Here is an 18538-nt window from a genome sequence, read left to right as displayed (position 1 = left end):
TCTCTTGTTTTCATTTGACACAAATTGCTGTCTCAATTGTTGCAAAGCTACAAGCCCCATCAACTAATCAGTATGAAAAACAAATGGTGATGCTACACAAAGAGCGTAGCCTTTAAATCTAAGACACACTGGTCTTCAGAAAGAATCTCCCAGTCCAAGGAATCCGGGGACATTTACAACATCATCATCAAAGAGGAAGCAATTACTCTCAATCCCCACTTTGCTCTCTTAACCGAACGGCTCTGAACTCTAGCTGAGTCTGTGTTCTGGGCCCAAATGGTGCTGCTGTGTGTTCTAGACGAGCGCGCTCTCTGATCCTGAGGTGGATTTGCATTCCCTCGCCATGATGCCTCTTTCTCCGGGGACTCGCAACCGAGCGATGATGTCACCCAACTGGGACGGAGGCCTGCTCACTACGGGGGCCACCGCTGTTAGGGGCCCCTGGGATGAGTCATTAGCACACACACACACACACACACACACACACGCACACACACACACACACACACACACACACACACACACACACACACACACACGCACTCGCACACACATTCCAGTCTTTTATGGCTTAATTAGACAGGGCAGCATAATTATGTTAATCACACTTGGTTCTTCTACTTGTTCGTCAGGAGCTAACTCTCACTAGGCCTCTGGACTTCACAGTAACTCAAACCAGTCACCTACTAATTATCTATGACTCATCTCTTTTGAATTTTCTCCCAAAAAGCATGTCAAGTTAATTCTGCCAATAGACTCCTTATGGGTAGTTAGTTGACCACCATCAGGCATTGCTCGCACATGTCAGTAGTTTCTAGCAGGTCAGTGTAGTTCTCATAAACTTTCTCAAATTGACCAAGGACAGATGGTGAACTTCCAGTCCACCATATGTGCGTCTCCTGGCAGCTCCTTTTTTTACGATGAGCAGAGGAGCAGGCAGACCTCCAGCATCCCATAACCCCTCTCTCCTCCCACCCCTCTCCCCCCCAACCCCACATCATCATATCTGGGCGGTGATAAAGACACGCCAATCATATGGTGACATGTTGTCAAGCCACACCTCTGGTCTCTGCATCATCACAAAACAGATGAGTGAAGGCCCAACCGAGTGGACGCATTCCAAATGTTTCACTTCAAGACTACGCGCTCATGATGTCATTTTCTAATCACTCTGGGTAAGAAATGCTTAAATACATTCAGAGAAAGTGAGTCACATTCAGTCATACCAGACAGAAAGACAGATTGAGGGAGACAGACAGCCATTATATCTGATCTGGGTTAAGTCTGTAAGACTTTATGGGAAATTTGCTCTTAAACACATGTTGAAAGCATTGGGTTCCCAAGGTCCACACACTGCAAACATGACTCATATCCCTTGCCAGCACACCTACATGTCTGCACGATTGTTGAACATATCAACTAACTGCCTGAGTGATTGAATCCAGTTCTTTCTCCCCTGCTCAGGGGTATGTTCGCTGCACAGAATGCCTGCTCTGTCTGTTCAATGTGTCTTTCTTTCTGGGGCTTCCTCAGTAGCAAACAGGCCACCTACCGAGACAACCAGTGAACTAATCTCTCTCTTCCTCTTCATCTCTCAACCCCCCCCCCCCCAACACACACACACACACCCTTACTCACACATAAAGTATTGAACATACCACAAGGCACAGCATTAATGACATCACATTTTCCAAACAGATCTTCTCAAGAGGCATATGAACATGAACACAAGTAAACCATTCCATGTTCATATACATACATCCTAGTTCCATCACTGGAAAGCTGACAAGTTAATACATTTCTTTACAACTGTATGACCAATCTTTTCCAATATATTTCTGTCTCACAACAATTACATAAAATACCTTCTACATTACACTCTGAGAAGGTCGCGGAACGCTAAAAACGCATTCCAGCCGCACCCTTTGAGCTCTGGCTCTTCACAGGTGGTGGCCTCAAGGCATGTATTTTTTCTTTACAACATCTACAATTTCACTGAGTAGAATTCTTCTTGCCTCCAGCGTTCATCCCTCAGAACATGTTTCATGCACCCTAAAACTATTTTTGGAACCAAAAAAGTTCCTCAATTCATTCTCTTAAATCTTTAGTACAGTGAGGGTGAACCTCATCTGCGCGCATCTCTGATCTTCAGAGATGACACGCGGCGACTCCACCCTGCACGAGCTTCAGCCCCGCCTTCCCCTTAGAGCGCCTCGCCTCTCAGCCCCGCGCGACTGATGTTCTTCATTAAAAAATCAAAAGGCGCTCGAGCTTGCACCTCGAGCCAACCGATGTTTCAGAGGAATTCAGCTAAACACAGACCCAGTTCAAAACTTGTGCCCTTCCCAAACTACAACCTTATAAACTTACGAAGAATCAGTAATGAATAATGCCAGAAACATTTATGCTGGAATATAATACTATTTTATTGCTGGTATTATTTTTCAAAATAACTAACTAGAGATCGACTTTTGGCTTGTAATTCCAACTAAGCTGTATACTGTAGTTAAACGCCACTCAAAGTATGCAACTTGCCCCCAAATTGAAGCATCTTCACAGAATAACCATTAAATATAGGCTACCGACAGCATAGCCAATCCGTTCAGAGTGGGCTGGTTAAATGCTAAGAAGCACTGCATTGGACGAAGGGTCTGTCTGGATAAAAAGCGCACAGCGGTGTTATTAAAGAATGAGAGTTACGGGGACAAGCAGTACAATAGAGGGCGCAGGACCCCCTTGTTCAACACAAGTTAGAGGAAGAGACTCGTCAGAGTGAGTTCCCCCAACTGCAGCGACAACGTTTTTTCTGCCAGAAAGTGCCACCAGGCACCGAATAAACTCTGTCCAGTCTCACTAAGCGTGCAGTATGGGTCACTGTTGTGGCATTCTTCTGTGTAAAGGGCGCAACAGGACAACAGCGGTGCATGCCAACAGACAGCAAGGCCACCCCCCTCCTTTGCAGGTCACCTCAGCCTAGCTAAAAGCTCGAGAAGGGCCAGGTGGACATTCTATAGAAATGAATGCACTTTTAAACGGACTTCTGGGTCTCGGTTGCAACAACAACTAGCCTTCAACTGTAGAGGAGTGAATAAGCTACAGCCCACGGGAAAACAACATGTACAGGCAAACAAAATCAGGTCCTTGCGATACCACTTACCTGAACGGGCTTCTGAAGTGACAAAAAATATAATTATCGCTAGAGTGAGTTGCGCGTCCCTTAACCTCCTTTTAACTTTCCATCTTATGTGGGTATCCATGGCCGTCGCGGGACGTCCACAGTAAATGTGGATCGATTATTTCTTTAGAGCGACTGGAAGAAAAAAACTCTGTGACAACTTGTGATCAGGAGAGAATTGGTAGCCCACAGATCCCGGTAAAAGAGAGAGAGAGCGGGGGAAGAAGAACGGGATTTCTCATGCAGCCATAAGTTTTGTGGAAGTCTGGAGTCCTCCAGTTGGTCAAGTGGACGGGGGCAGCCCTCTCTTTAGCGCTCGTCCTCTCCCTTCTCTCTCGCTCTTCTGATCTGCTCAGCGTTGATTCTACGAGCAGAAGAGATGGTCCCCCTTCTCTCGAGCGTCACTGAGAAGTCTTGGAACCAAAGTAGAGGAGAAAAAAATGCCTTGCGCATGTCAATCAAAGCGTAGACAGGGACAAACCAGCAAATCAGAGAGGCCAGCATAAAATTCCTGCTCCGTCACTGGACAGGGACTAGAGAGGGGAAACGTTTAGTGAAAGTCCCCCCTCTCTCCTCAATCCGCTGGAGTTCCTACTTTGCACAGCCCAGTCGCTGGCTCTGGTTTCACTCAAATGAATAATCTTTATAAGAAGAGGAAAAGCGGGAAATACGAATCGGAACACGGACACCCTTGAGTAATCACTTCGGTTCCTCGAAGCCATACATATAAACCTGACATGGAAATGTTTTACATTGGCCCACAGGTCCTAAATCATTTCCAATATAGAGTAATTTCAAGGAGATGTCAAGGATGCAGAGTAGTCTACTCAATTTCTTTTTATTTTAATTCATCAAGTAGGGGAGAGCATTGTGTTTCACAAGAGTGAAACACTCGTCTCTATAAAAAGCCTTTTGCGTGCCGTCACTGCTTTACCAACTGCAGTTTGGGCAGGGAGGTGATGATCTTTTGACACTAGCGCGAAGACCCCAGCGACGGATGGAGCACCGAAAATATCCGTCTAAATGCGTAACACCGTTTAACAGTGGGTTACTGTGACCCCCTCCTCTGCATAACAGGGGTGCTTGTCAACACAACATGACACCCACACAGTTACAAATGGGTATATGTGTGTGTATAAAGTTTGCAATGAACGTTGTGTAAACAACAATCAAAACCTCCTTGTTAAAATCCTATTCCTTTTACATAATAATTCATAATTCCACCACAGACAGATTGGTTTGTGTTATTAGATGTTAAGTAGGGAGGTAATATGGTGTGTTGGGGACACTGTAATGTTTTGGACAGGTGAGCTAGGGCAAAACACCAGCAAGAATGTGAGGAATGCTCTGACTGGCTGTTGTGTTCTCTCTTTCTCTCTGTGTGTGTGTGTGTGTGTGTGTGTGTGTGTGTGTGTGTGTGCTGGTCATTTAATGGACACTGGCAGATGGCGTCAACACTACAAAACAACATCAGGTGGGAAAGAAGTGGTCGGCTAAACTTGTGGGAATGAGGGAACATCTGAGTGTGTGTGTGTGTGCGAGAGAGCAAGCGCGCGCACGCGAGAGAAAGTGGATAGGGAAGTGGGGTCAGGGTTCGGTGATGTGGTGGTGTTGGTGGTATGTGTCTTCCTCCTTTGCAGGTCACCTCAGCCTAGCTATCGAGAAGGGCCAGGTGGACATTCTATAGAAATTAATGCACTTTTAAACGGACTTCTGGGTCTCGGTTGCAACAACAACTAGCCTTCAACTGTAGAAGAGTGAATAGGCTGAACTGGTGGTATGTGTGAGGGGTGGATAATGTGTGGATATGTGGATAAGTGTGTGTAGTGTAATGAATGTCCTTATGTAACCCCCTGATTGAGGGTCTGTTGACTGATGACTTCATGTTCCTCTACACTCCTGTCTTGCAACTGTGTCACATTCTGTGTCTATTAAAGGGCAATTCCATGGAAAATTTAATTTTTTGTAACATCCATAACACCAATAAAATGTGATGGTATGGTATGATGTGAATGATTACATGAAATTTGAGCTAAAGAATGTAAATAATTTGGCTACATTTTGGCTAAAGAATGTAAATAAGAAAAAATGCACAAAAAATGAATGTTATCATTCACATCAAACAAATGCCAAGGCATTTCACTGGTGTCATGGATGTGACAAAAAGTCAATTTTCCGTGGAATTGCCCTAAAGTTACTTTTCCTGAGCATTGAACAGATTTGATCTTAATCTTCCTCTATGAAATCAACGGTCTAATTTGTAGTGACCAATTAAAAGCTGAAGAAAAGCAGAATTTACTAAAGTTCTGAGTAACTGCAAGTTCTCCTTGCAATCCATGTTTAACTCTACTGGATGTTGGAGAACTAAAATAACTACCAGGGTATTGCAGGTTTTCACAGTCTTGTCAAGTGTGTAAAAATACATAAATTTCCCCAACCTTAGAAAAAGCCATCCATGTCAGCAGAAAGATAGCTTGTCTCAAGTTTAATATTTATATTTAAGAAGAACCAGATTGTGTATTTTGGCTACTGCAAGTATGCACTTAATCAAACAGAGGCTTGACAGACGGCTCAGAACAGAGATTTCATTGGTCAAGACAGACAGACAGACAGGTGATCTAACACTTACAAGTGCAGAGGGCAAAAGGCCAACTAGGCTGGTAGTCAGAAAGACTGGGTGTACAGTTGACAACAAGACAGATGGAGATTTTTTTGCATGTGGTCATGCATACTCAGAGTAAACAACTTTAAAGCCAATGTCTTCATCCTTCCCTTCATAAAACCCATACAAATGTGCACTATAATACTGATTTATTAGATTTAAACACAGGGGCCATTGTATCATCCAATCCTAGCGTGAACCATAGGAAAAGTATGTCAGAAAACTGTATTGAGTTGCAGTAAAATGTCAAATTTGCATTTCCAAATATGCTCATCTTTTTGAAATGGTGAAAAAGTATGGCACCATTTTCCAAGAAAGAAGAATCAGGCTGCTGTCCAGCCAACAACAATGATCACACTTAGACACAGGGAGTCAATCAGCTGGCTAGGTCTGGTGCATGCTTTGGCAAAGAAATGGACACTTATCATGGCTTTGTTGGAGAAGCAAAACAAAAGGGTTCAGCAGAAGACATTTTTGGATATCTGCAGAGGACTGTCAAAGTGAATTTGCCATTTGAATATATTTTCCCAAGCTGGCTCAACCTTGCAGTTCCTTAACTGAAGACAGACTCTGGGATAAACTACTGCAGCGCACTGCTCCTAATCATCCCTGACCCGTAAAGATTTGCATCTGTGAAGATTTCTATAAAGTCATCAGCGACACTCATCATGCTGTATCCTTTCGTTGCGGACCTCATTAAAACAAACCAAGCACGAGAGAGCCTCTCGCCTCAGACTCATAAAGCCATCGCGCACAGGAAAGAGGAGGCTTACCGTTCCTCCCAAGGAGGAGAGGCATGGAGATGATGATGAAAGACAATCAACAGGGGAGAAGATGGGAAGAGAAAAGGGTGAAAGAGAGAGAGAAGTTTGGCTTTTGGAGGGAGAAGGGCCAAGGAGGAAGAGAGCAGAAAGTTTGGCTTGTGCAGGAATGGGAAGAGGGGAGCCGAGAGAGGGAAAAGAGATGAGAGGAGATCCCCCTCTGATTCTTCATCCAGCCCAAAAATGTGGGAGGGGTGTTTGAAGCCGAGATGTCCAGCAATCGGAGCCTTTCAGAACCAGTCCTCCAGCAGTTGGGTTTGTCTGGCGGGTGAGAGGAGATGTGTATGCCAGAGGCCTGCTGGTTTGCAGGCTTTTGTCGCCCATCTCACTCACATTCTTGTGTGTGTATGCTTGTGTGTGTTGCGGTTGTTATCCCAACAGTATCTACTACCACAAAAAGAAATCTTAAAAGCAATGAATCAAAGTTCAATCAGAAAGGGCAGATGAACCAATCATGTTCTTTACAATCAATGCCACCTTGTTTAAAAAGCAGTGCTGTGAATTTGTTTACTGCCTCCATTAGGTGAACCACCTGTCTGTATCTGGTATTTTATAGGACATTTTATATGATATATTGTGACTGTGTAAGATTATTTGATTACAATGGCTACTTATATGAACATTCCTATGAACACATGGATATGGAATATCAAAACAAGTTACATTCATTGAAAAATAACAATTCTGTGAGTCTCTGGCTATGGGCTGCTGGTAATTGTTTTCAACTTCTGCTTTTGTGCAGATCAGTTATGCCCTTCAGTTTGATTCTCAGACAGAGGAGATGTAATAAGACACCTTCAGTGTTCCCCTTCCTCTCTGGAAGTGCCCCTCAGTGAACTCACTGTCCTTTACAAAAACCTTACAGCTTTTCTCTACTGACTCAACACCATTCTGCCCAATTAGCTATACTGAGTAGAGTACTGTTGAGCAGTACAGTACTATTAACATTGTTATGTACAATGTATCCGAAACCCATACTTGAGTAGAAGTACAGATATCTGACTAGAAAATTATTTAAGTAGAAGTAAAAGTAATCTATAAGCATACCATTCGTCTGTGAGCTCCCATGTACATGAGTGTAGCGCTGTAGCTGCCTGGCTACGTTAGCTGCTGGCTGTATAGCAACTCTAGCCAGGTACAATTGATTGTTTTCGGGAGGGGTTTCCGTGCCGACAGTACTTGGTGACCTCGAGAAACAAAGATCTATGTGAAAACGGATTTCTCGGTAACACTTTATTTTAATGTGTCGCTGTTACAGTGTACCTACCTAATTAGGTACAGTGGTACAACCTGTGTAACAACATGTACTATCAGGTACTATCATTGTACTTGCATAATGTATTTGTGGGTACCTACATATAGTTGTTACATTGTAATACTGAGTGCTTTTACAAAACTTTTCCAATTTGCCTAAATTTTCATCAGAGGCAAAGAGCTGACCTGAGACCTGCTGGATGGGGTAAATCGGGTCATGATCGATTTGATATACAAAGCATGCTTAGCTCCAGTCAAGGCCTCATTGTCTTCAGTGTACATGTAACAGCTGTGCTGCTACAACCTTGTTACTCTTTGATACAGTGGAATAAACTGGAACAGGTCTTGTCTTGGAACAGGTCTACTAATTCACATGTACTGTGTGGTGTAACAGCAGACACGTTTCAACACATCAATTACAGGATGCATAACATCATTGACAGGATGTATATATGTAGATGTAAGTACTTAACTGGTACACCTTATTTTAATGGGTTTATTCCACTGTACCAAAAGAGTAATAAATGTGTACCAACACAGTTGATACATGTACTACAGTATGTACGGTAATGGCAGCCATGTTCCAAGACACTAATGACACAACATACATGTAATATGTAATTGTAAGTACTTAACTGGTACACTTTAATTTTAATGGGTTTATGCCACTGTATCAAAGAGCAATAAGTGTGTACCAACACAGTTGATATATGTACTATGTAGTGAATTAGTAGACCTGTTCCAAGACATCGAAGACATAACATACATGTCATATGTACATGTAAGTAATTAACTGGTACACTTAATAGGTTTATTCCACTGTATCAAAGAGTAACAAGGTTGTAGCAGCACAGCTGTTACATGTACACTGAAGACAATGAGGCCTTGACTGGAGCTAAGAATGCTTTGTATATCAAATCTATCATGACCAGATTTACCCCATCCAGCAGGTCTCAGGTCAGCTCTTTGCCTCTGATGAAAATTTAGGCAAATTGGCAAAGTTTTGTAAAAGCACTCAGTATTACAATGTAACAACTATATGTAGGTACCCACAAATACATAATGCAAGTACAATGATAGTACCTGATAGTACATGTTGTTACACAGGTTGTACCACTGTACCTAATTAGATAGGTACACTGTAACAGCGACACATTAAAATAAAGTGTTACCGATTTCTCCTTTAAAGGTTGTATCAGCGATTTCAGGCCCAAACATAAATGATCACATTCATCCGCTAGTTGTCTGCCCCATAAGCAGGCCGTCAAAAAATTGCGTCTCTGTAGGCAGAGGCTCTAGGCTCCGAGATCTGTACACAAAAACAATTGCTATCAACAAGGGTTGGCAACCCACTCAAAGGCAAAATAAAGTGTTTCAACCAATAACCGACTAGATGCGCATTTAGGAGAGTTTTAATTGCACGGGAGGGAGGGGGAGGGAGTAGTGAGGTAGCTCTCTGTTTTGCTTGAACAGAGTGACGTACCCCTGCTATCGCTGATACAACCTTTATCTATTTTTTACAGTACTTAAGTATGACAAGTAGCCCATTATAAAACATACTTTAGGGGACACCAGGCAAGCCTGATGCTCTGTCTGAAGCTCTTTTCCTTTTCTTTGCATCTTCCGTCAAGGGTTTTCACTGCTTCTTCGCCGGCTCTGCCATTATACACACGTTTGCAACAATCGCTAGCGTTTCGTTAGCCTGCCTCTGTGCTGTGGATGCAGGATGTAAACTGATCCTGCTTCGGTCGGCGGGTACGATCAGGGATGGGCACAAATACATCAAAATGTATTTCCAAATAAAATACCAAATATCCACCTTAAAAATGTATCAAAATAAAATACTGTATTTTTGTATTTTCAAAAAACTGTATTTTTGTATTTTCAAAATACTTCTTTCTAAAAGCCTTTTTTGTCTATCCCTTCACTTGTACACTACCTGGAAAATCATCTGAAAGCAAGAGACTCTTTCCATAATCAGTCAACAGATTAGATATGCTGACCCCTCATGTTAGACATCCCAATATAAACCTCTGCCAGGGTCGGCGCCAGAGAACAACGGGTGGGGGGCACCTCACCTCACTTTTATTAGTTATTTTATCCAAAATTGCCATATAATAAAGAGCATCCTTCGAGCCTTTTGGATAACTGAAACAATATCATGGGGGAAAATAGTGCCAGAACATAGCGGTCATAGTGTTTAATAGACTATAGACCCTTTCAACAATAAAAACAAAAACAATGCTTGAACGTTCTATTTGGGCCCCAATCTACTTCCTCTGCATTAAGATAACATATGGAATGTTAAAAAGGAAGTCTTGTGGGGCCAACTATGATGCTGATAATGGAACTCTCTTGAAAGGGTCCATAGCACACAGTGTTAAAATAATAGAACAGTGTAATAGAATAGTTGCATTGGCTATAATACAAGTAAGCAGACTCACCACTAGCAGGCCTAGGCTACAGCTGAGTGCAAAATCTCATCACTGTGTCTTTCCATTCATTTTAAAATGTTCTTATAAGATCCTGCTCAAAAGCAAATTGCACATAGGGCCTTCTGATAATATTGCGACATTGAACGTTGGCTATGTGATCGCTTGAAATGTTCTTTAAAGTACAGAACTAATTCTAACACATTTATGAAGTGGCTATAGGCAGAGACACCAAATGTGATGGAAAGTTTAAAAGCGAACAGGACATTCGGCATGGCTTTTAGTATTTTGTGCTGCTCTGACAGTCCACTTTTATTGACTGTTAGTCTACTGTTTTTAAGTTTGGAGATGTATTGTTTTGCAGCGGCATGCAATGCCGACTCCACAACTGTTGCACTTCCTAGCCAGTTGGTGTAATAGATTGCCCATTATGAATCAGTGACAATAACTCAAAGACAAACAATCTAAATAGATGACTTTTAAAGTCATTTAAACTACTGTAGGTAGCATTTTCACCTTTTAAGTTATTTAACACCATCACTACCACACTTATGGTGAGTTTCATCAAAGTTGAATAATTTTGTATACACCTGAAACTGGTGTGTGCACAACCTCTTTCAATGTAAATACAAAAAAAAGTAAAAATAAAATCAGGTTGTCACATTAATACCATCCAATCAGTTGAGCCAATTAGAAGCCAATTATTATGACATTATCAATCATTTCTTATTTAAAATGTGCAAAATTGGAAATATCCTTGTTTGAGGTATCTTGTCAAGTTACCATAGCATTGAAATATTTCACAGGTCAGAGAACATATAGACAAATTTAAAGTCTAGAAAAAAAACTGTAAAACAGAAAAAAGAAAGGAAAATAGCAAACTCAAGGGTTGCAATATAAACTTGTGAACTCAAGTCCTTGTGTGAGCAAAGGAGTGTGTGTAACCTTAGCTAGTCGTGGCTCCTCAGTTGATTCCTTTAAGCACAACTAACTCAAACAGTGTTGCATTCAGACTATTTTTTATATATATAAAATATTGTTTATATTTTATAGGGCCTGTTAATCATTCCAGCAAAGGAAAATAAACACTCTACTGGAGCAGAGGGGCTTGACCATGCAAGGGTGCCACAAACAGACAGAGACAGACATTTCGTGCTTTACAGTATATATATATATATAGTTAGATAGATGTCATCACAGTGTTTCACAGAAAGTATTTTACAGTATTTTGAAAATACAAAATTACACAACACTGAAGTATTTTGATACAAAATACAAAGGCATTTTCATCATCTCAATAAAATACAGATTACAAAATAGTATTTTGTATTTGAAATATGTATTTTAAATACATGTATTAGAAATACTGCCCATCCTTGGGTACGATACACTAAAGTTGCAAGCGGGATATTCTTCCTATACAGGCAGTAGGGACGGGCGAGAGAGTCTTCATTCGCCCTGTAATGAGTCATTTAACCATTACGAAGATGGGTAATTAACACAAAAACGTTGCCTGGTGTCCCTTTACTGACAGTAGATGTACAAAGTACTAGTAAAAGCTCTCGAGGCTAGGTGGGGTGACAACCCCCTCCATTCACTATGCTTTTAATGATAAAGAAAGCAGTCAGAACTTTGGATGGGCTATTAAGTTCATGCAGCACCTTAAAAGCGCTCTAAGCGATATTGGTTAACATCACTTCTGTTGACGTTCAAACAAAACAGAGAGCTAGCTCACTACTCCCTCCCCCTCCAGCCAGTGCAATTGAAACTCCCCTAAATGCGCATCTCGTCAGTGATTGGATGGAATAGTTTGTTATGTTTTTATGATCCAGGTTGGACCATATTGTTTTTGGAGCCTGGGCTGTCCGCAATTTTTACAGTGCATTCAGGGCACAGGCAGCTAGCGGATGGTGAGGTGATGTTTGCTGTATGTGACAATTTGTTTTTAGCTTAGAAACCGCATAACATTGCTTAGAGCACCTTGATGCGTACGCTTCATACACGATGTCTTTGAAGCCTGAACAAAGGTATGGCTGCCATTCAGTTTTCACTGCTGCTTCCTTTTATGTAAGGGATAATGTATAGACACCGGACATTATTGGAAAATAAGGAGGGGCTTAACCGGACCGACGCCACTTGTTCCGCCCTGAAGGGACTTATTTTCCCAACAATGACCGGCGTTCTATACATTATCCCGCTTATTACACGGCTACTTGCCAAAACGAAATAATAAACTCCCCACAATATGAATTTAGCCTAGCCTATTTGTTACCGTTCATCGTGGCATTTGCTGAAATAGTTTGCAACAACACGCTGAACTTGAATCAAACATTCTTTACAACACAGCTGATCAACCGTCTGCTTTCACTTTTGAATGAAGTTCCAATCCTTGCGTATGGATATGAAATACCTGAATTAGAAGCACAAACTCCGTTGCCATTGACAGCGGTCATTATTTTTTTCAGAGGTCATTTCCCAAGAAATAATGACTGCTAGAACTTTGGGAAATCCCATTCAAGTCAATGGAGCGTTCTACTTGCCTTGTGAAGAGCCATGTAATAAAGGCTAATAATGAAGTTTATCCAACATGTTTAGAAAGACAGCTATCACACTCCATAAACACGCTTTGAAAGCCTAAGCAAAAGTGCTATTGATGAAAAGTAAGCAGGTTGAATTTTAATTTAGTTCAGCTCCTTACAATAGCCGATGTAGGCCTTGGTGTGCTATGCCTTACACACCGCCGCTGACTTGAGCTGCAAAAGAAGCTCTGGCCGCCGTGTCAAGGACGCTTGTCAAAAAGTACGGGGAAGCTTTTGACGCTTTGGGTGCTCTGACGTGGCAGCATTCTACATTGTTTGTCGTTTGCCGCTGAACTGCGTCATAGCTCATTAGCATAAAGTTGACCAATTTTCTGCTTGACGCTCAAGTCGCTCAAGACGCCCAAAACGCAACGCTGACAGATTTGCCGATTCTTGCAGCTGAGAGAAGCCGGCTTCCATTGAAAATTAATTACTTCCTGTATCTTTTGCAGCTCAAGTTGGCGGTGGTGTGTACGTACAGTTAGCTATATTTGCTAGGCTTAACTTTGTCACCATTCATTGCTGTGTCCCATGGTGACATCAGGTCAGAAAATCTTGAGGTTGCAAATATCTAACATGCTGAATGCTGTGGCTTTTGCTTTCATTTGCTCATTATTTTAGCCTACTTTCTACTTAATGCTGCTAATGAAAATGTAGTGGAGTAAAAGTAAAAATAGGAAGAAAAATAAAAACTCAAGTAAAGTACAGATACTCCCCATTCATACTTAAGTACTATACTTAAGTATTTCTATTTAGTTATTTTACATCTCTGTTGGCTACACTACATATTTGGTCATATCCAACTGTAATGACAAAGACAGTAAGACAAATGTACTTTCTTTTAGATGTGGGAATAGTGAACCTTCACTGAAAATGTCCATCCCCATCTCAGTACTAAACCTTTCCATATTATGAAATGTTCCCTTTTTTCCACACTGGGGATATCTGATAACCCTGAGCCAGAGTGCGAGTCTGACCCCTTGGGTCCATAGGAGAGGTTCCAGGGGCCAGGACGGCGAGTTCTGGACAACTATGTGTGCCTGATGATCATGATGATCCGGGGGCGGAATGATGAGGCAGCAGTGTGGTCTGGACCTAATGACAGATTCTCAAACAACGGGAACTAGAAACCCAAACAGAAAACACAGGAACTGAGGGCAATGGAACAATTTTGAGCGCAGAGAGAGAATGAGAGAGAGAGATGGAGAGAGAGCAGGGGCATATGAGAGAGAGGGTTTTATAGCCTCAATGAGACCTGTCTTTTCTTAATGCAGAGGGAAATGAAATGATCATGAGTAAGGGAAGGCAATGAAGCTGTAGAGGAGTCTTGAGTTTCATGTTTGTGTTTGTGATGTGTGGACTCAAACTAATGTGAGACAGAACACTGTGAGACAGTCCTTTGTTTCCTTTTCAACAATGTTCCTTTCAGACATTTGAAACTCTTCAGTAAATTAATAAGTCGCATGTTGAGGAAAAAAAGACAAAAAAGAAAAAGTCGAAACGAAAGTAATGAAAAAGAGACATCCTAATCTGGGCGGGATTGAGTGACCTGGTTCTTCCTCCTTTTGCTGGCGTTTTGGAAGCCTTCCAGTGAGGGCAGCAACATGGATATCTAAACGGGTCTCCCGCATTCCTGGGGGGATTCCGGAAGGGTCGCCGGAGTGACAGCTTGAGAAAACTGCCTCCCCGGTGGGACCCTTCTCCGCGAGGGCCCTCCCCGTCCCCAGAAAACAAACAGCCCATATGTGACCTCTGACCTATTGGGGGGTAAAAGTCTTGTATTTCTCCTCCATAAACAGGCCTTTCTCACCTATAGGAGTTCAGTGTTTTTTTGTTCAGGAACCTCAAACATACACACCAATACACAAATGAACATTCACACATACACATCCCCAAGGGCATATAGGGCATATACAGGAAGTGGTTATGAAGAGGAAATCAGAATTAAGGCTTTTGCTATTCTGTTTTGTAACCCTGTCAGGTCTTGGTCTACTGTGGGACTATGGCTGAAGCACAAGCAGCTCTGCCCACAAGCACACCTGCAGACCCAGGGAGGGTGCTGGACATTCCCAACACTGCGGCTTTCTGTTGCTTCGCGGGGTCTATTGTGTCCGGGGATGTTTGTGTGGGTGTATGATCGTGAGTGTGAGTGTATGTGTGCGTGGGTGTGTATGTAATTCTCTGGTGAAAACAGTGAGATGGTGGTCTACAGTGGACTCTGAGCAGTGTCTCTTTGCTGTCAGGATGATATTTGCAGGGCAACAGAATGCCCAAACTAAAAGGCCTCTATAGTAAAAATAGTAAAAAGAAACGGCCCCTGTCCCATAACCAACCTCAACTTTGTCCAAGTCACGTTTAATTGAAAGGACTTTAACATTGTTCACAATCGTTCCTTTGTGTCTTTAACTCAAAATACCCAAATATAAACAAATTAAATGTTATGTTGTTTTATTAGCCAGACCTCCATCCCATGGTGTAAACAGAGAAATACTTAGAAGGTAAAATGGCAGGTTGATGATTGAAAGGAGAAACTGGCACAGAAAAATAAATGGTGTACTGGCAAGGAGGTTGGGCCAGCCCAGTGGATTATGATGTGAAAGGACCAGAGCTGGAAAAACCTACAACAGTCACAGAAACCGTTTGTCATTTTTAGTGTCATCAGCAATGTTATTTAAAACTGTGAAGATTCATGTACTGGACTTGAATAGGTAGTTGGAAAGAGCCTGACTGCACTTTGGGCCGTCACAAGAACCTCTTCCAGAGATCCAAAAGAGATAGTGTGTTCTCAGCTAAAGCAAACTAGACAGGACTGAGCAGGCGAAGCAAACATTACTTATCCTGTTTCAGAGCACAACCATGAGCAAGTTAAGAAAATGGATTAGTTCAAGAAGTCATACCAAGTGCTTGAACCAAAATGTGTGAAAGGGGAATTATTTTATGGCAATCAAGTGGCAAAAGGGAATCAACAGTATAGCAGCGTACGATTATTTTAAGATACACAAAAAATAGGTGACAAAGACAGAGCAAGAGAGAGAGAGAAAGAGAGGGGAGAATTAAAGAGGGTGCGGAAAGAAGGACATTTGGAGGGTTGTGAGAATGCTGTTGTTCCTTCCCAAAGCCATCTTGGCTGATGAGGTGACACGTGCAGCCAACATGCCAACACACTCTCCACTGTGCAAAACCCAAGTGAGCAGCAAGGAAAGGGCTAGATTAAAATCCCAGCTTTCTGGCTATAGTCCAGTCACTTACTCTCTCCCTCTGTCTCTGTCTCTGTCTCTCTCTCACACACACACACACACACACACACACACACAATCATCATCTCTCTCTCTCTCTCTCTCTCTCTCTCTCTCTCCTAGATAGTGTTTTGCTGTTCTGAATGACAAAGACAAACATGCTCGTTCTTGCAAAGACACACACACACACAAACGGACTGCTCCAGCATCCCCTGGCAAAGGACACTCCTGTGGTTGGACGCACCAAACAAGCGGAATCAGACCCAAGTTCAAGGCCCCATGCAGGCCTCGTCCCCAGCCAGCCTGTCCAGCCCAGGCAAACAGCCTGTTCACTGCAAACAACAGCTACAGTCTGTCCATGGCCGTCCATCCCTCATACCCCAAAATGTTGCCAAGTCATTTTATAAATGCTTTGTTTAAATGCTGTTGGAAATAGTAGTTGATTATAAAGTTAAATAATTACATTTTCTGTATTACATTTTAAAAAAAATAAATAAATAAACACATAGTAGAATTTGCAGATAAAGTATAGCCTAAGAATTTGATCATGGTCTGAGGATCATAGGCAGATGATTCATTCATGGCTTTATAAAAATATTAACATCCCATGTTGCTTTTAGAGTAGGCTATTCTACCATTGGCTCAAATAGTGTGAAATAAATCTAAAATAAATAAATAAAAGTAGAATTGCACATAGCAAAAGCTTTTGATCTGGCGTTGTGCTATCTCACAGTTTTGACCATTTTTATCAAAAAATATTTTGAAAACAATCAATGGTATTATCTTAATATTCTGGCAAGTTTAAAACATGATGGTCGAAAGTGGGCCAGTGGTGGCGATCTGATATCTGGAAATCTGATCTCACTATGGGTTTGTGTTCACAATTTGGTCCCCCTCACTTTCAAAATATCTCCTGCGCCCCTGCTTAAACATACTATTTGTGTAACTATTAAAGCTACTATTTTTGCCATGACTTTGAAGCCTATTTTCTACTAATAGTAATGAGTTCTGCTGAATAAAAGCCATGTGTGTTGCAGTCATCATTGTCCCTTGTCCAAATGAGAATAGACAGGGCCAGGTGTTAAAGATGGCAAAACACTTTTTTGGCATGTTAACAATCCAGATTTTCCATGGTTGTACGCCATAGTTTCCACAAAACACAGCCAAGCCAACTAATGTAGTTCGAAGCTGCCAAACATAAGTCAAACGCTGGTGCAAGAAAGAGTGAGAGAGAGAAACGACTTGCTAGTCCCTGCTCCCATACCTGTTGCATCATGCAGAAAGCTTCTGTGGTGCTTCTGATCACAAAGAGACAGAAACTCTGTGTGTGTGTGTGTGAGAGAGAGAATGTGTACATGCGTGTTTGTGTGAGAGTGTAGGTGAAAGAGAACACAAAACTGTCTGTCTGTGTGTTTGTGTGTGTGTGTCTGTGTGTGTCTTTGTGTTTGTGTCCTGGTTTTATTAAGATAGGAGTGATGAGCAAAGATTGATTGGCACGGGGAGATTTCACCTCATCCAAAATCTCCTCAGTGGAAGCCCTCGCCTATCCCTCAGGTGTAATCAATCATGGTGCATTAGCCTAACGTGAGGTGAGAGAGAGATATGTGTTTGGCATGGACAGCCACACAGCTATGCACCAGCAGGAAGAGCAGCAGCAGCCCATGCAGAGGCAGTTAAAGTGCAGCCGGCTTCACAGCCTTAAGCCACCGACCTGGATGAACACAACCATGGATAGAGAGAGAGAGAGAGAGACAGACAGAGAGAGAGAGAGAGAGAGATGCCATATCATGGCTAATCTTTCAATGGCTGCTCAGACTAATCCAAATAAGGTTGGGTGTTGGGATGTGGGTGCTCTACCACAAATCACTTAGTGACCTGAGCATGGCAGCCAAGAGATGTAAATTAGACTGATCCAACCACAGGTAATTCATCTTCAGCAACACCAGAGAATTGATTATTCATTCATTAACTATTCAACAGGTATGCCAATTTTTGTGTGTGTGTGTGTGTGAAGATAAGGTGAAAATAATACCATTGCTTTAAAAGGATGTATTGCACTAGGTTTTGTTCTTTTTTATTTATTTTGAGCAACAGTCATCACAATGTAAACCAATGCAATTACCTAATCGCAAATGTTACAAATAATGATGCACAGCCAATCTTGTCGCATTACTGATTTTTATGTTCATGTCATCTTCCTTGACTGTGCCACTTCTGATTGGTGAGCATGACTAGTGTGTGAGAAGCACAGCACTTCGGACAGGTAACCTTTCAGTAAATCAGGAGTGTTGTACTTCTCATGGACTATTCATGCTCATCAGTCAGAAGTGGCACAACTTAAAAGAGACATTTGGAATACTGAACTGAATCAATTCATTG

At 42.0% G+C, this 18538-nt stretch overlaps 1 protein-coding gene across 2 annotated transcripts in view; it reads right to left on the bottom strand.

Annotated features, from left to right (window-relative positions):
* col5a1 (procollagen, type V, alpha 1) overlaps nt 1-3557 on the bottom strand; it is an 86090-nt gene extending 82533 nt beyond the window's left edge. For both annotated transcript variants that reach the window (XM_048258149.1, XM_048258150.1), the window contains exon 1: nt 3158-3557. In XM_048258149.1, the coding sequence (XP_048114106.1) occupies nt 3158-3257 (100 nt within the window). In that variant the 5' untranslated portion in view covers nt 3258-3557. The remainder of the gene's footprint in view (nt 1-3157) is intronic.
* Nucleotides 3558-18538: the final 14981 nt, after the last annotated feature.

The sequence above is a fragment of the Alosa alosa genome, chromosome 12 (genome assembly GCF_017589495.1).
Source record: "Alosa alosa isolate M-15738 ecotype Scorff River chromosome 12, AALO_Geno_1.1, whole genome shotgun sequence".
Lineage (NCBI taxonomy): Eukaryota > Metazoa > Chordata > Actinopteri > Clupeiformes > Clupeidae > Alosa > Alosa alosa.
The sequence above is the reverse complement of the archived record's forward strand: the minus strand, read 5'-3'. Positions and strand labels throughout refer to the sequence as shown.